The sequence below is a fragment of the Amblyomma americanum genome, chromosome 4, assembly GCF_052857255.1.
Source record: "Amblyomma americanum isolate KBUSLIRL-KWMA chromosome 4, ASM5285725v1, whole genome shotgun sequence".
Classification (NCBI taxonomy): Eukaryota; Metazoa; Arthropoda; class Arachnida; order Ixodida; family Ixodidae; genus Amblyomma; species Amblyomma americanum.
Window position 1 is genome coordinate 143,990,984 of NC_135500.1, and position 16,728 is coordinate 144,007,711.

At 46.6% G+C, this 16,728-nt stretch overlaps 1 protein-coding gene across 3 annotated transcripts; it reads right to left on the reverse strand.

Annotated features, from left to right (window-relative positions):
* Positions 1 to 793: 793 nt before the first annotated feature.
* On the reverse strand, positions 794 to 16,626 carry Polr2K (DNA-directed RNA polymerases I, II, and III subunit Rpb12). Of its 3 annotated transcripts, none has more exons than XM_077661881.1 (4): positions 16,485 to 16,626; positions 11,065 to 11,151; positions 4,488 to 4,580; positions 794 to 913 (listed from the first exon to the last, which is right to left on the reverse strand). In XM_077661881.1, the coding sequence occupies exons 2-4, from the start codon at positions 11,126 to 11,128 to the stop codon at positions 891 to 893; spliced, it is 180 nt and encodes a 59-aa protein (XP_077518007.1). In that variant the 5' UTR covers positions 11,129 to 11,151; positions 16,485 to 16,626; the 3' UTR covers positions 794 to 890. The 3 variants fall into 3 exon arrangements, with proteins under 3 accessions (XP_077518007.1, XP_077518006.1, XP_077518005.1); XM_077661880.1 differs by lacking the exon at positions 16,485 to 16,626 and adding an exon at positions 16,163 to 16,333; XM_077661879.1 differs by lacking the exon at positions 16,485 to 16,626 and adding an exon at positions 13,697 to 13,882.
* Between the last annotated feature and the right edge of the window lie 102 nt (positions 16,627 to 16,728).

Below are 16,728 nucleotides of genomic sequence, written 5' to 3' on the forward strand. Positions count from 1 at the left end.
ATGATAATGAGTAGTCTCTCTTTTGCCCATCTCTAGTTGCACTGTAATGCTTTGCATAGCTTTTATGCCTTCTTATTCAAAATCAATACTTGCACCTCCTTTGAAAGAACACAGGAGGCCTTAAATTCTACGCTTGCATGAGTATATCAAGTAGGCAGGAAGTAGGTGTTCTATTCAGCATATACAATATCACATGCCATGCAACAAATCTCTCTAAACCAAACACAAAGTGTGTGCCTTGAATAGTTAATATTTGCTGCCAACACTAATCCTCGTTCTGTTGCATCTTCATAGCACTGTGCATTCTTTTCTCTTGCCTCACTGCATCTTTCATGCATTACCGTTTTCCTTTATGCATTTCCAGCAAGCCGCCTTGCATAATGTTTGTATTCTCCATCTTCCGCTCGGAAGATATTGCCTCGGTGACAGTGCAGGTAGCATGTAAATAAAAATAAGTTTCGTACCAGAAAAAATGGCAAAGGCCATATAAACCAAGCATCGTGATAAATAAACTGCGAGGCTTTTTATTTCTTGTTCCAGGAAACACAGCTGTATTCACATGAATGCAAAGTTCCATAGATGTGTGATTACCATTGTGTTCAAGCATCATATGAACTTCCAAGCTACAGATGTGCCCTTGCTTGTCACCAAAAGAGAACGTGAAAACGATAGCGCCGCTTTTAGAGTCCGAGCTAACCCTTTATTTCAGGAAGCTGCACACAAAGTACAAAATATGAGTTATACATGATGTGCTGGAGAAACTTGAGTGGGTCGGTATCCAACATAGCCATAGTTGAAATTGAGCTTGAAATCAATTTTATTCCAGGTTCATCATTTATATACAGAAAGGTAATGCTCAGAAGTTTATATACATCTACTTCTTGACACCTTCATCTTGCATCAAAGACAATCACTGAAAGGAACGTGTTAAGGAAACAAGTGTGCACCAACCATGAAAGAATCAGCCTAATAAAAGAACAAGCAACAAAGATAGCAGTCTTACTAAAGAGATCGTGTCTAATCTCTGATCTCTAAGCAGCAAGCAGACCCTATTCATCAACTAATGAAGTGTTCACAAAACACTGCAAAGTGTGCTACTGTGACATGATGTGGTGTTAAAAAGGCCCTGGCTCAGACTATGACCACTTAGCAACATCGATCATCTGTCATCACATAGCCACATTTCAATGAAGGCAAAATGCAAGCTAAGCTCACTGTATCCACAGTCCTTTTCTTTATATATGCCTCATAGCAAATACATTATGGGAGGAAGGAGGTCTTTAAAATTTTTTTATTTACGATGTCACAATTATGAAATCTTCAGGGAACACGTATTTGTGCATGAAAATTCCTTGCACACTTATGCAATATGTAGTGTAACTTTTTGTTCATAGCTTTTAAGCAATTCTGCTGCAAGGAACTTGCTAGAACTGTTTCTCTTGAAATCAAGGAATGCAATAATGATAAAATTATCGTACTGCCTATCACAAACTTCAGTTATAGGGTTTTGAAGCTGCCACTTCGGAAACATGAATACAAACTTTTCTTCCTGTTTCTGAAATGGCACCTTCGAAACCTTATAACTGAACTTCTATGATAGGTGGTATGATATTTTTACCATTATTGCATTCCTTGATGTCAAGAGAAACCAGTGGGATGCATTTTAGCAAGTTGCCCACAGCAAAACTTTGTAAAAGCTTGCAACAAAAGACACTTGTAACACATTACAAAAGTGCACACTTGTTTTACATGAAATAAAATGGCATATTTGGAATAAGCACACAAAAGTACATGTCCCCTGACGACAACACAACACAATTCTGTCTTCATTATTAAATTTTTTTCTCTCTATGACCCTCTTCCCAACTAACTAAAAAGAGATATTCCCTGGAAAACACAGAACATTTCAAGGCAATGCACAGAAGAGTATAAAAAAAATCAAAGTAGGACAGCAATGTCAACTACCACCACTCAGAACTGCAATGCTGGAGCTAGAATCGCAGCTCGAACTACACATGGAAAAGATGAAGGCATACTTATTACTCATAATAAAAATAATAACAACACAGCATATGCATCTAATGAGCATGGCTGCTCTATCCATAAGTGGCTCGTGACCAATCTGTGTGGAATTAATTCACAGTTGCCCTATCCTGCTGTCAACAAGGAAAGATTCGGTAGAAATTGAACTGCATGCACCAGCTGCTGCCCATGCTTGCTGAAGACAAAACCTTTGTTGCAGCACAGTTTGCAATGGGCTGCAAAGAGGGAGACCATATATGTAATATCTTGAGCCACCTTGTGCAATGTACTTTAGGGCTAAGCTGAACGCGGCAGTGTACAGTCTTTGCCAAAAGTAACCAGGCTGCATAGAACTGATAAGCAAACCGGGTAGCCTGGCTACTTTTGGCAAAGTGGGTACCATTACACTGCTCTCACATGCAAGGTAACATGCTCAGGCAATCTTGACAGAAACTATTCTGTGATAGCATGCGACACACATCAGCATACAGTAAAACCTAGTTGATATTTTTTAAACAAATGCGGAATGTATCCAGAAAAATTTATGATCCAAACTGTTTGCGGTTTTGAAAAAGAAATAAAAAATTATCTGCTAAATGAGGCACAGAAGCATTTATACCGCAGCGGTGGCCTAGTGGTTTGAGCATCCGCCTCGCATGCGAGAGGTGCGGGGTTCAATCCCCAGTGCCGCCAGGTATTCACCGGTGATACAATGGGTACATGCTTTCCCCTGCCTGGTCCTCGGATTCTTTAGGGTGAAATGCTTGGGAATTGGATCACTGACCCCACCTCGTGCAATGAAAAACTACCTTGTGCCATGGCACACTTTGGCCAAAGCTGCCTGCCCCTGCGCCATAAAAATTCATCATGACCATCACAACAGCATTTACAGACAATTTCACTTCGTAAAAATGTCAATTACTATTTCTTGGTACAAGTTAAGAACTGTGCCTTCCTTAGTGCTTGCAGAATTCTGTCAGCATTTGTGTTGTCTTGAGCGCAAATGAAACTTCGCAACACAATCATCCAGTCTGTCAACGGCAATGACAAAAGCAGCCGAAATCTATTCCTCGGTGTTTTCATACAGTTCTGCCCTCGCATTATGCACGGTGGGGAAGCCATTGCAGCATTCTTGCTTTCCATGTTGCATTCCCCAGACCTGGCCTGTGTGTATGTAAATGCATCACTGTAGTTCTCTGATGCTTTGCCCCCTTGCCCCTAAGCACTGCAAAGAAGCCACTGTGTTTCTTCTCTTCGTTTCGCATCTCGGCAGGAACTGTCCTCTTGCATGGAAGCGCACTGTTATATTTTTATGCTTTGCTCTTTCGCAACTAGGCTCTGCAGAGAAGCCACCACAACAGATAAATGCCGCTGCGCTGCAGCTTTCCATGTTAAGTGCCTCCAGGTTCAGCCCACTCGTATGTTTGCCGAAATGTGGCTGATTGCTAAACGTATTATACAACCAGATTTTGCCACAATTTGGAACATAACAGGGAAATTATGTTATTCACGAACATATTAACAGAAAAAAAAATAGTGCCACTCTACGGGACATTTTTATTACCTGCAATTTTGAGCTTACAAATCGGGAAATCATATCAAGTGCAAGCATATCAACAAGGTTCTGTTGTATACCAAGGCAATTACTACGCTGATGGCCTGTGTGTTACATTCATGGCAATAATGTACCAGCATCCATCAATGCGCTTTAAGACCAGGCAATGTATAACTGCACAACTTATTACGTTCATTCTGTGATGAAATAATGTGATGTGAAATAATGTGATGAAATAGTGCACAGCTACAAGGTCTAAGATGTGGCTGGCATGAAAATAATGTAACGAATGGGTGCATACAAAGTACAGGTGGTCCTCATCAAGAGTATACAAGCTAAGGTACATTCAACTAGAGCTGCTGTCTGTTCCGAACTTTGTCTCAATCTACAGGGCCTTTCACAAAAAGGAGTAACAGCCATAGTCCAAGAGAGTGCAAGGGTGCAAGTTACCCACTCAGACACAGCGTGAGCAAAAGCAGCTCATAATGACTCTCAAGCTGACAGCATCAAGTGGCCTGAAGAGCTGTCAGGGCTGCCAAGGTTACAGAGTACTCCGTGCTCCATACATCCTGGTGTCTTCTCTACCTGTATCATCATCAGTACTTCTATTATCCACCATGTAGCCTGGCCATCTACTTACACTCAATTCTCCATTCCTGATTTTATCCCCACAAGTAAACAAGCACATCTGCATTGCGAGTTAACTTATTTGAAGAAGCCGTGGCGAGAGAGTTGTGTGCTGCCAATCTCTTGCAACCTGAAGCACAATACACTGAATGAAAAGCCACAGCAGGTAGCCGCGAGTTGCACCATCAAGACATGTGTACACTCTTAATCTGCGACTGAGCTTCTGGAACACTGCAAGCAAGGTGAAATGAAAAGACTATTGAAAAAAAATATGTAAGGATACGACGCTTGGTACGTTTCTTGTACATGATCCTGTAGCCACACTCTCGACAACGAATGGGATCTCTGGGCCGAATCTCGTTCTCCTGATGGCATTCTGCAACAAGCCCATAAGAAATCACATCTGTATCACAGACATAAGGTGGTCCTGGCAGATTAAGTAAACAGGAATGAAACAGAAACAGTGCAAAACTTAAAACACCTGCACTTGCGCGTCACCATCTTTGGAATTTAAGCACTAAACAAATTACAGATAATGCGTTAGCCACTACTGAACTTTTAGTAACGACAACACAGAATGTCATGCGCATGGACTCTTGATGAAATACTGCCACACTACTAACACCTCTAGTGGCACCGTATCGCGGCTAAACTGTATTTCCTGGCAGTTGGCAAGGCTTAAGCCATCTCAGGGCTAGGTGCTTTGTCATCTTCATCTTTCGTGCTGCCTGCTGCCTTGCGCGTTCCAACAGCGCATACAAGTAAGCCAGCCCTGCGTACGTCAACCGTTTCTCGATAACATATTTGGTGGAGCAGCTAGGTAATGGCCCATGTACGCTGACCTCGAGGATACTCTTAACGTCAGTTCTCAATGCGTGGCTACAACACCAGCCCACAAGGCGAGCCGCCGCCTGTGAGGCCTACAACCGGAGTCTGGCCAACTTACAACATTGGCAAGGGCCATGACGTTCACTACAGCTAGCCAGACAAGTCAGCATTCCGGGAATGCCCCACCGCTCGTCCTCCACACACCTCGGTCACCCCCATCGTTTCACGGTGAGAGGTTTGAGGACGTCAAAGACTGGTTGGCCAGCTTTGACCGTGTGGCGGGTTTCAACGAGTGGGACGGCGAGCGCAAATTATGGAATGTCTACTTTGCACTACAGGACTCAGCAAAGACGTGGTATGAGAACCACGAAGCTTCCTTCACTAACTGGGAGGTTTTTCGCCGAGAGCTCTTAGCCACGTTCAACACTAGCGAAAGAAAGGAGAAGGCGGAAATTTCCTTGCAATCGAGGTCGCAGCAGCCGAACGAGAGCGTCGCCATGTTCATTGGGGACATGACGCGACTTTTCAATCGCGCCGACCCTAATATGGCTGCGGCCAAGAAGGTACGCCACTTAATGCGCGGCGTAAAAGAGCAATTGTTTGCCGGACTGGTACGTGACCCACCAAGAACAGTGGCCGACTTTTCCAAGGAGGCAACAAGCATGGAGCATTCTCTGCAGGAACGGGGCGCACACTACGGTCGTCAGGCTAGTGTAGCAGCCACTCACCACTGCACGCCTACGTCGCTACCCACTGAGGAGCTTCGAGAGTTTGTGATGAGCCTGGTGCGCGAAGAACTCGAGAAACTTCGCTTCGAAGCTCCACAGGCTAGCGTCGCAGCTATACTGGACGTGGTCCAAGATGAAGTCCGGCGAGTTGATCAGCCGACCCCAGCTCCGCAGCCGGCGCCCTATATGATGACATACAGTGAAGCACTACAAAGCCGTCCTGGGCCAGTGATGCAAGGTTTTTCTCCCGTCACTCCTGTGCCTTCACTGCGGTATCCAATGCAGCTATACCCGCCGAAACGCAGGAGTCCCGGTCCACCATGAGAAAAGCGCACGTTTGGCGTACTCCAAACAATAGGCCACTCTGCTACCACTGCGGGGAGCCCGGTCACATCCTCCGTCACTGGCCCTACCGCAGAATGGGCTTGCGGGGGTTTTCCTCTGACGCACCTCGACTGCAATATGAAGAACGGCCGCAGGATTTCGAGCAATATCTGTCCGATAACGTGCAGAGATCGACCTCGCAGCGATGCCAGTCCCAGTCGCCATCCTCAAAGCGGTTTTCTTCGCCAAGCCGCCCGTCGTCTTCTGGCCAGTTCAGAGGCACGTCCCGACATCAGGAAAATTGAAGACAGCATCCTTCGGGGTTAGGGACACCGCTATTGGACCAAGAGCCTCCACCCAACGATCCGCGGCTACGATCCGACTGATGACTACTTGACCCCACGACCTCAACGACGACATGCTGTGACCGACTGGTTTCTTCCGAAATCGACGATTCCCTGCTACAATCCAACCGATGACCTTACCCGACGACCTCAACGACAACGACGTGCTGTGACCCAACTGATGTCCGCCGAAATCCCAGTAACCGCTGATAACCGCGATGTGACCGCACTTGTGGAAATCGGCGCTGATTTTTCTGAAAGGAGCAGTCGGTTAGCCACAGCCGTAAGAAAGGCTCTGACCCCTTGCTCTGGACCACAGATCCGCACCGCCGGCGACCATGTGGTCGCGCTTATTGGCGTCACGAATACAGATCCGCGGTGCTACTTTCCCTGGTTGCTTTGCTGTGCTGCCCGAGTGCTCCAAAGACCTGATACTCGGTTTGGATTTCCTTCTGGAGTACGGTGCCGTCATCAACCTTCAGGAGCTGGTCGTGTCATTTTCCACTCAACCCCCTGTTGACGGCGATCCCGAGCCACGCAGGACTAAGTTATGCATCTATGACGACCACGTATTGATCCCGTCAAGAGCCAGCATGTTTGTTACCGTAGATTGCGATAACAGCACCGAAACTCGTGGCATCGCTGAAACGAACATGTCGCTGCTCTTTGGTCGGCAAGTCTGTGTTGCACGAGGAATTGTTGAATTGAAAAATGGTCGAACTGAACTCTTGGTGACCAATTTTGGCTGTGAACCTCAGTGTTTGCTTGGCAAAACAGCTATTGCGTACTTCGAAGAACTCAGCGAATTCACGAGGCAGCACGCTTTGTCCGGAGCCCAGGCCACTCCCATAAAAATTGACGTGAACCCGAACCTCCCGTCTAATCAGAAACGCTGCCTGGAAAACGTTATCCCGTCTTTCTGCGACTGCTTTGCCTCGACCTCCAAGGTTAGGCAGACACCACTCGCAAAGCACCAAATTACAGTTGACGCCAACCAGCGGCCGTTATGTCAGCCGCCTTACTGGGTCTCTTCGAAGGAGCGTGATGCCATTCGCCGCCAAGTTCAAGAAATGCTCCAGGACGACGTGATTCAGCCATCGACTAGACCGTGGGCGTCGCCTGTTGTTCTAGTAGCACAGAAAGATGGAACCCTACGGTTCTGCGTTGATTACAGACGTTTAAACAAAGTCACAAAAAAGGATGTTTATCCTCTGCCGCGTATCGATGACTCCCCGGACCGGCTGCGCCACGCCAAGTACTTTTCATCGCTAGATTTACGAAGCGGCTATTGCCAAATCGAGGTCGACGAAAGCGACCGGGAAAAGACCACCTTTATAACACCGGACAGTCTGTATAAATTCTGGGTGCTCCCTTTTGGCCTGTGCTCGGCTCCTGCAACCTCCCAGAGGATGATGGACACCGTTCATGCCGATCTCAAATGGCAGTCCTGTCTCGTGTACTTGGATGACGTTGTCATCTTCTCTGACACGTTCGAAGAGCACCTGAGACACCTGCGTGCTGTGTTCGAAGTAATTCGGGCGGCCGGTCTTTCCCTGAAGCCCGAAAAGTGCCACTTCGCTTTTGAAGAGTTGAAGTTTCTGGGCCACATCGTGAGCGCTAAAGGGGTTAGCCCAGACCCCGATAAGACTGCTGCCTTGGCTGCTTTTCCTGTGCCCAACGATAAGCGCAGTGTACGCCGCTTTCTGGGTCTCTGCGCTTATTATCGGTGTTTTGTGCAGAACTTCTCCCAGATCGCTGAGCCCCTCACCCAACTCGCAAAAGATTCCGAACCGTTCTTCTGGGGCCTGGAGCAACAGCAGGCCATTAAGACCGCACTCATCTCCAAAGTACGCCCATTCTTGGACACTTTGACAAGTCAGCCGACACTGAACTGCACACAGACGCCAGCAACATCGGCCTCGGTGCGGACCTTGTGCAGAGGCAGGATGGTCTCGAATGCGTAATCGCATATGCGAGCTGCACCTTGTCACGATCTGAGGAAAACTATTCCACCACCGAAAAAGAATGCCTGGCCATTCTGTGGGCAGTAACCAAGCTTCGCTTGTACTTATGTGGCCGCCCTTTCAGGGTCATCAGTGACCACCACTCGCTGTGTTGGCTGGCGAACCTCAAAGATCCCTCGGGACGGCTTGCACGCTGGAGCCTTCGACTTCAGGAGTTCGATGTCAGCATCGTCTAAGTCTGGTAGGAAGCACAGTGATGCCGACTGTTTGTCCCATGCTCCTATCAAGGACCCACGAGCTGACCCCGACGATGATGCTGTTTTTCTTGCCGCCATCTCCACGTCCATTCTCATCCAACACCAAAGAGATGACAGTGAACTACGGCCCCTCATTGAGTATCTGGAAGGAAGCGCACAGTCTCCCCCGCGTATCTTCTCGCGCGGGCTGTCGTCATTCTGTTTATGTGACGGCATCCTGTATAAGAAAAACTAGTCCAACAGTACTCGTCATGCCTATGGCCCTTCGCAACAAAGTCCTGCAGGCGAGCCATGATGACCCATCTTCTGGTCACCTGGGTTTTCGTCGAACTTTGGCACGACTACGGCGAAAATACTACTGGCCCAGGGTTGCAGCAGTTGTGAAGCGTTACGCAAGAACTTGCCGCGAGTGCCAGCATTGCAAGACGCCGCCAACGAAGCCAGCCGGCCTACTCCAGCCTATTGATCCGCCTCAGGTACCCTTCCACCAAGTTTGCATGGACTTACTCGACCCATTTCCGGAGTCCTCGCAGGGTAACCGCTACATTGTGGTCGCCACCGACTACTCAGCCGATACTGTGAGACTAAACCTCCTCCCCGTGGTACCGCTGATGAAATTGCAAACTTTTTCATTCAAAACATTGTGCTTCGTCACGGTGCACCCACCATCGTTTTAACAGACAGGAGAACAGCATTCACCTTGGCCCTTACACAGGAGGTTATGCGCCTGAGCGGCACCAGTCACTGCAAAACAACCACTTACCACCCTCAAACGAACAGCCTCACCGAACGGCTGAACAAGACAATCACCGACATGATTTCCATGTATGTCGACGCGGACCACCGGAACTGGGATGCCATACTCCCTTACGTCACCTTTGCCTATAATACTGCAGTCCAGGAAACGACACGGTTCACTCCATTTCGTTTAGTACATGGTCGCGAAGCCACAACCATGCTGGGTGCAGTGCTGCTTCCACCTAGGGCTACCCCCTCTGTTATGGGTGCTGCCCAATTTGTTCGTTACGCTGAGGCCGCCCGCCAACTCGCTCGACAGCGCATCCGGCACCAGCAAGTTCTCGACGCTATAACCTCCACCACCGAAATGTGCGTTACCAGTCCGGCGAACAAGTCTGGGTGTGGAGCCCAATATGCATGCAAGGACGCTCTGAGAAGCTTCTATGCAGATACTTTGGCCCCTACGAGGTGCTCCACCAGCTCAGTGAAGTTACCTACGAAGTTCTCCCCTAGGTAACAGTTCGCTCTTCTAGACGGCCGACCTCCGAAGTTGTCCACATCACCCGGATGAAGCCGTACCACGCCCGCTAGCCCCTCGCGCGTGTCTACACCACACACCAGACACGTGTGACTACCCTTGTTGTCCTGCTTCCCATTGCTGCCACACCAAGTCGGTGCCTTTCGGAGAGGGGGAGCAATGCCACACTACTAACTCCTCTAGTGGCGCCGTACCGCGGCTAAACTATTTCCTGGCAGCAAGCCTTGAGCCATCTCGGGGCTAGATGCTTTGTCGTCTTCAACTCTCGTGCTGCCTGCTGCCTTGCGCGCCCCAAGAATGTCCTGCGCGTATAAGTAACGCAAGTAAACCAGCCCTGCGCATGTCAACCGTTTCTCGGTGACAATATAAATAAAAATATGCCTCAATAATACGGTACCAAAATGACCACCCCAAGTCTGCACAGAATAAAATAGCCAGATTCATCCTTTCAATAAACAAGCAAGCCACCATTAAAGTAAACCCAAAAGACGACAAAGTAATTTTCTTGGAATCTTTTCAAGATTTATTCATAGCAACTTGCATCATGCCTCAGTGGAACACCTTGTCTCACACAAAACAACTATTTACTACTTTAGGCTTCTTCTTATTAATTTTTAAACCCACCGTTCTGCTTTGCCTGTCTAGGTCCTCGGTCATGCTTCGCGATTTGACACTCAAGTTACTTAGCAAGGCAATGTCATCAGCAAACCAGAGACTGACAAGTTACTCTCCATTAGCTTTTGTCCATGACTCTTCCCAATCCAGTTCTCTGAATACCTCCTGTAAGCATGCGTGAATAGAACAGGAAAGATCGTGTCTCCTCGCCTGACATATTTCCCGATTATTTTATTACTTTCCTTGTGAAGGACTATGGCTGCTGTGCAACCACTACAGGTATTTTCCAGAGCCTTCACATGTGCCGCTTCTACACCCTGGTTATGCAATGACTGCATGACTGCTGAGGTTTTCGACCGAGTCAAATCCAAACAACTCCGTACAATCACATTTTTGCTTTCATTTATTTACCTTACTGCTGTAGTCTAAGCAAATGAGCAAATATTTCTGCCCAGCTTCTTGTAAAGTGTATTCAATGACCAGGACCATACATGTCAAAATGTATAAGCAGAACCAGAACTTACCTCCACATATGTAGATCATTGGTGCCTTCACAGGCTGAGGCTGGTCTTTTGATGTGCCTTCCATGGTTAAGCAGCACCAGCTATTTGCTGTAAGGAAGAACCCAGAATAGCACAAGCCAATAAGATCAATAAGATGGGCCAGCAGCAGCCATAGACCATATCAACGAGCACCGTACAGTGTTTCACGCTTAACATACAACGCTGCGGAAGCTGTGCAAGTGGTGCTCCTGCAAAAGCATATCACTCGTACTACTCAAAGACTCAGTGAGGGTTTGGATGAGGACATGGAGCGGTATAAAATGACATGCTAAGCAGAGTGAATTGCAGTCAAGACAGGCGTTCAATTATTGAACCCCCTGGTTATGATTTTTACTAATGGTGAACCACTTTTTGGGTGTGGATGGAGTCAGAGCAAATAGGGAGCATTCACCGATGTCACAGACCACCATTTTTTAGTCTGTGGAGCACTGCGAAATGCCGCTCGCATGTCTAAAGGGATTATTACCTCCTGTTACGGCTAGCACTACTGAAGTTACGCAGTGAACAACAAAATGGCACCCGTGACAATCACGCAAATACTCCTTATAGGCATGCCAGCTGCGTTTCACTCTGCCACATGTAACTCTTACTTCTCAAGGTCTCAGCTAAAGAACAAAAACATGTTAAGTAGTAAAACGAAACGCAGGACGCCGAAAGGCATGGTAGCTTTGTCGCTACAAAACATGCATGTCTCTTGCTTTGGACATGTGACAACGTACTTGTCAAGTGCAGACATAGCCACCGCGAATAGGTGCATTACCTTTGGTAGCACTGCACACTATGCATGAAAAAAGTGTAAAGAACTGAACAACGCGAGTTCAAAGCATGTACACTGGACACCAAACACATTTCTAAGAGCAGAAACCCACTAGCCAAGCAAGACAAGTCAATAATACCATAAGAGGCAAAAACTGATCTTCCTTCACCCATTCACAGGGTTATGAATTGGACCACCGAGCCATTTTTTAGCTCAAACAGCAACTCTGGGCTTTTTTTTGCCCATCACGCATTTGACCAAAACATTTACAGTAGGTTCTCCGGAGTCTTGTAAGCCTTTGTGCCCAATTTCGCGGCCAGGCAGAGGTTTTTATTTTTTCAGCACAAATTTTTCATTTTCCCATACCATGGCCTCAGTGAGGGCGATTTCTACTGACAACTTTGCATGTGTACGACCATCACACACATCAATATTTGCTCTGCAACAGCTGAAGGTTAATATTTCAAGCGTGTTTCTCGTTACCTGAGAAAAATAATGATCGAAACAGCCACTTAATATCATCAGTTTGGCTAATGAACTTGCACAAGGCAGGTTTCCTGACATTACCATGACATCAAATGTTGATCTTGTACACTTTGATCGAAAACCAGTTTCGGCTACCTATTGTTTGCTGTTTTCTATTTCCCTTATTATTTTCAAAAACTAGTAAGAAATGAAAGAGGGAGGGCCAAGAAGAGTAATGCAAAAGTCAGCTCAAAAAGTTCAAAAATCTTCCAAAGTTGCCCTCTAGATGCCTTATCGTGTAATTGGATAGGGCATGTGAAAAATTGCTTCTACAGTTAATCCATGGCACTTTATAGGCTCTGTGCGCTGCAGTTTGGCACGTACAAGTAGCGCCACCTGGTTAACAGCGGTGGCAAAAGGCGGACGCAGCCAACGCAGCTCTCTTGTTCAGTTTGCAGTGAGCGAGGCGAGCGTTAAGGTGTTTCGTCCGAAGGCAAAAACAAAATTAGCTACTTATGGATGCTCGACCTACTGCTGTGTTTACCACTGTCATAACAGCTATAAAAAGCACTGCAGTCAAGGTGCCGGGTATATTTTAACGCTTTGCTTGGATATCATGCATGCTTGCTCATGCACAGAGCGTCTAATGGAAAAGAGTGCATTGTCGAACTAAATTCATGAGTGTGAAATGGGAAGGGGTTTACACTGAGCTGGGTTTACACCGCGGCGGCTCCCTTGTCTGTTGTTCCAGCGATCTACTCAGGTGTGTAGATGACTGTACCTTCATTCTACCGTGTCATTAACTTTCACACTCTGCCTGCACAGGTACTAAAAATTTTGATAATATTCTCCTAGAACCCTCATCATGACCACCATGTGCTTTGAGTTATTTTGCCATAGCCTGCAGTACACTCAGCCTCCTACACGAAAGAGTAATGACACTCTTGGAGTTGTTTAGAAAACTGGACAAAATGAATGCTATTCACCGCTGCACTAGATAAAAACCAAGCTGCTGCATTGCACTGTCAGATCGGCTGATGCCTGTAACACTGATCAGAACTGCCCAAGGCAGGAGCATATGGTGGCATTCTGATGCTTCCTTACTTGTGCAGGTCGACCATCTGTACCAAGTCGCAAGACTCAGCACTTTGCACCTCAAGACAAAGCGGCCTTTGACCTCACCTCTGCACACGCGTACACTGACAATGGATGAATGGATGATAATGGCATTACCCTTTGTATAGAGTGGCAGCTTGCGCCACTTAGCCTATACTTTCCCTCTTGTTAATTTTTTTCCCTTTTCCTTTTATTTTGCTTTTAAAATGTGTAGTTTGACTATCTTTTCGTCTCCAAAGCAGCCTTTGACTTCACCTCTGTGCACACGTACACTCGTCCGTCCATCTTCTAATCTCCCCTTCGTCAATGTCATGCTTTTCTCATCCACTCATCCGTCCTCCCCAGCAAACCCAGCACTCCATATCTGTTGCTGTTCCCTTGGGGAGGGCTGGGCGAAGTTCTGTGCACCTCAAAACCAAGTGTTCCATGGTCTCCATTTCCGTTCTACAGGCAGAGCACAAAATATCGACTTCTTCAAATCTGAACATGCACGTTTTTGTTCTCGGAGCCCCTGCTCTAGCTTCAAAAAGTAATAAACTGCTCCGCAAGTTATCACATAACTGCTCTTCCCTGACGTCCTGTTTTCGTGTCCTATATATACCTGGCGCTGATTTTTCATACATTCTTTCTTTCTACATCTTTCTGTCTCCTTTACCTCTGCTTTCACACCAATATTTTGCTGATCCCCATCCCTCACCTGTAGATACTTCGTTCTTAGCTTTCGAGTTCTCTTCGTCCATTTTCCATTAATACTTTTCATGTATAGACACTTGTGCACCTTTTTTGCCCACCTTGCTTCCTAAATTTGGGTTAGTCTCTGATCATATTTCAGTTTGCTAATTGCCTCTCAAATCTCGAACGATGCCCAGCCCTTATCTCCCTGGACTCCCTCATTTAGAGTGTTCCCATGTGCTCCCAAGGCTAGCCTTCCTAGAATTCTTTGTCTGATTTCTAGACTTGATTGTATTTCTGATTTCATGCACAGGACTGCATTTCCAAATGTGAGGCCTGGTACCATGATTCCCTTCCATACACCTCTAACCACCTCATACCTATTACAGTTCCATAGTGCTCTATGCTTCATAATGTCTGAATTCAGAATCCTCTCGCACTCTTTAAGATATTCTTTCCCTTCATTTAGCCATATACCCAGATACATCTAAGTCCTCACGTGGTCAATCATGGTGTCTTGTATTTCTAGTGGGTGTCCCCTCATCATTATATACCATTATCCCAGACTTCTCTCTACTGAAATGGAGTCTTAGCTTGTTGCCCTCCTCACCACAGATCTTGACTAGTTCCTGCAGCCTACCTCGCTTGTCTGCTGGTAGTACAATGTCGTCCGCATGCATCAGTCCAGCCAGCAATTGATTTACCTTCTGGCGTTCCAGCAAATAGCTCACGTCAACTCCTCCCGTACTCTCTTCAAACCACTTTTCCATTGGCCCATGCATATCATGAAAAGTAGGGGTGATAGTGGACAGCCCTAACTTAGCCCACTTGTAATTTCAGCTGGTTTTTTACTTTCTCCTTTCCATGTTACCACCGCCTCATTGTCTGAATATACACGTTGTAGAAACTCACGATTTCCATCTGAACCATATCCCTTCAATTGACCCCAAAGCTTTTCCTGATTCAAATTGTCATATGCCGCCTTAATGTCTAAAAATGCTATCAATAGAGACCCCCGACTTGCCTCAGCTATTTCTATACATTGTGTTGTAACAAACAGATTGCCCTCCAACCGTATGTCCTTTCGGAAACCGTTCTGCAGCTTTCCTAAGATCTCCTCACGTTCTGCCCATTGTTCCAATTTCATTTTCACAATCAGCATTGCTAGCCTGTATATAACTGATGAGAACATAATTGATCAGTAGGATTTAATGTTGTCCTTGTTTCCCTTACCTTTGTATATTAGTAACATCCTGCTCAATTTCCAATCTTTTGGTACATCTCCTCCCCCTACTATTTTTGCAATGATCTGCCGTAATTTCAATTTGCTTTTCTGGCATAGTATGTTAATTAATCTCATGGCCAAGCCACCTGGTCCTGTCGCTGTTCCGATGGGAACCTTGCCTTCTATTCTGTCCCATTCCCTTGCTGTCGTCTTCCTAAGCACTTCCTTCCCTGCTCCACTGCCGTCATGGCTCTCCTCTAGTCCGTTCGCCTCAGGCTCAGCAAATTCTGCTTCAATTGTTTGTCCGATAAATTCCTGTGCTCCTCTCCCTCTACTCTTTTCCCCTCCTGTGTGGTCAGAGAGTGTTGGATGCCCTCTTCCCTTCTAACCTTATGTGCTCCCAAAACCTCTTTGCAGCATTTCTATCTTTCTTATTTACCCCCACCATCCACTGGACTCCTACCTTTCCTATTTTGGCTTGAATTAATGCCGCTGCCTCCCCTTTGCTCTCACTAGACACTAGCTTTGCGTTCAGTGTTGCTCAACCAGTAGTACCGCTTCACACCTGCTGTGAACGTACTCTGAACCTTGTCCAGTGGTGTCTGCGGCCTCCCCCGTCTTTTAGTCACAAGTGCTGATCTTTGAGCCTCGGCAGGCGTCCAGAGCACGTTTTCTAGGCTCTTCCAGCAGCACCGATAGCTTCCTCTAATCTGACAAGAAAGCGGTACGCCTGTCTCCTTTCTTTTGCGTGCGCAACAGTTCACACTGCGTCTTCCAACATTAAATACATATGCAGACCAATACCTAAATCAAAGAGCCCTCACCTCCAACAATGAACATGAAACGGCGTCACAAAGAAACATTGCGTAGTAATTGCGGGATCGCAGAGAAACAAAACGAATTAACACAACATTACCACGCACAGTACCGGTTCAGCTGTCTTATTAATTTGTTTTTGGTTGGGAGCACCCAAATATTACCACCGCCATTTATGACAAGCGCCTCTCCGGACCGAAATGAACTTCGATGTAAGCTGCCGGTGACAACCTGCGGTGTTGTTCGCGCTAGACGTAAAAAAGACGCCTTAAGCGAAATCATCTCATTTCATCGCGCTTTCAGGCGAAATTAACAATGCTCGTAACTTACGTGTTCCAGGAGGAAAAACAACTCCAGACGCAGCTCAAGCGCAGTAACCATGCGTCAAACAAGCTGCCCACAGGAAGCCGGCTTGTTGCCTTGCGGTTCACGCGTTGCGGGACCAAGTGCGGGACGACCGCTTTGGTGATTAAAAATGCGTAAAAAACACAAGAAACAAATAATAAGCAAGCACAAATTACAATTTAAAACGAAATACACAAACATTATTGCGCTTTTCAATATATAAAGTTAA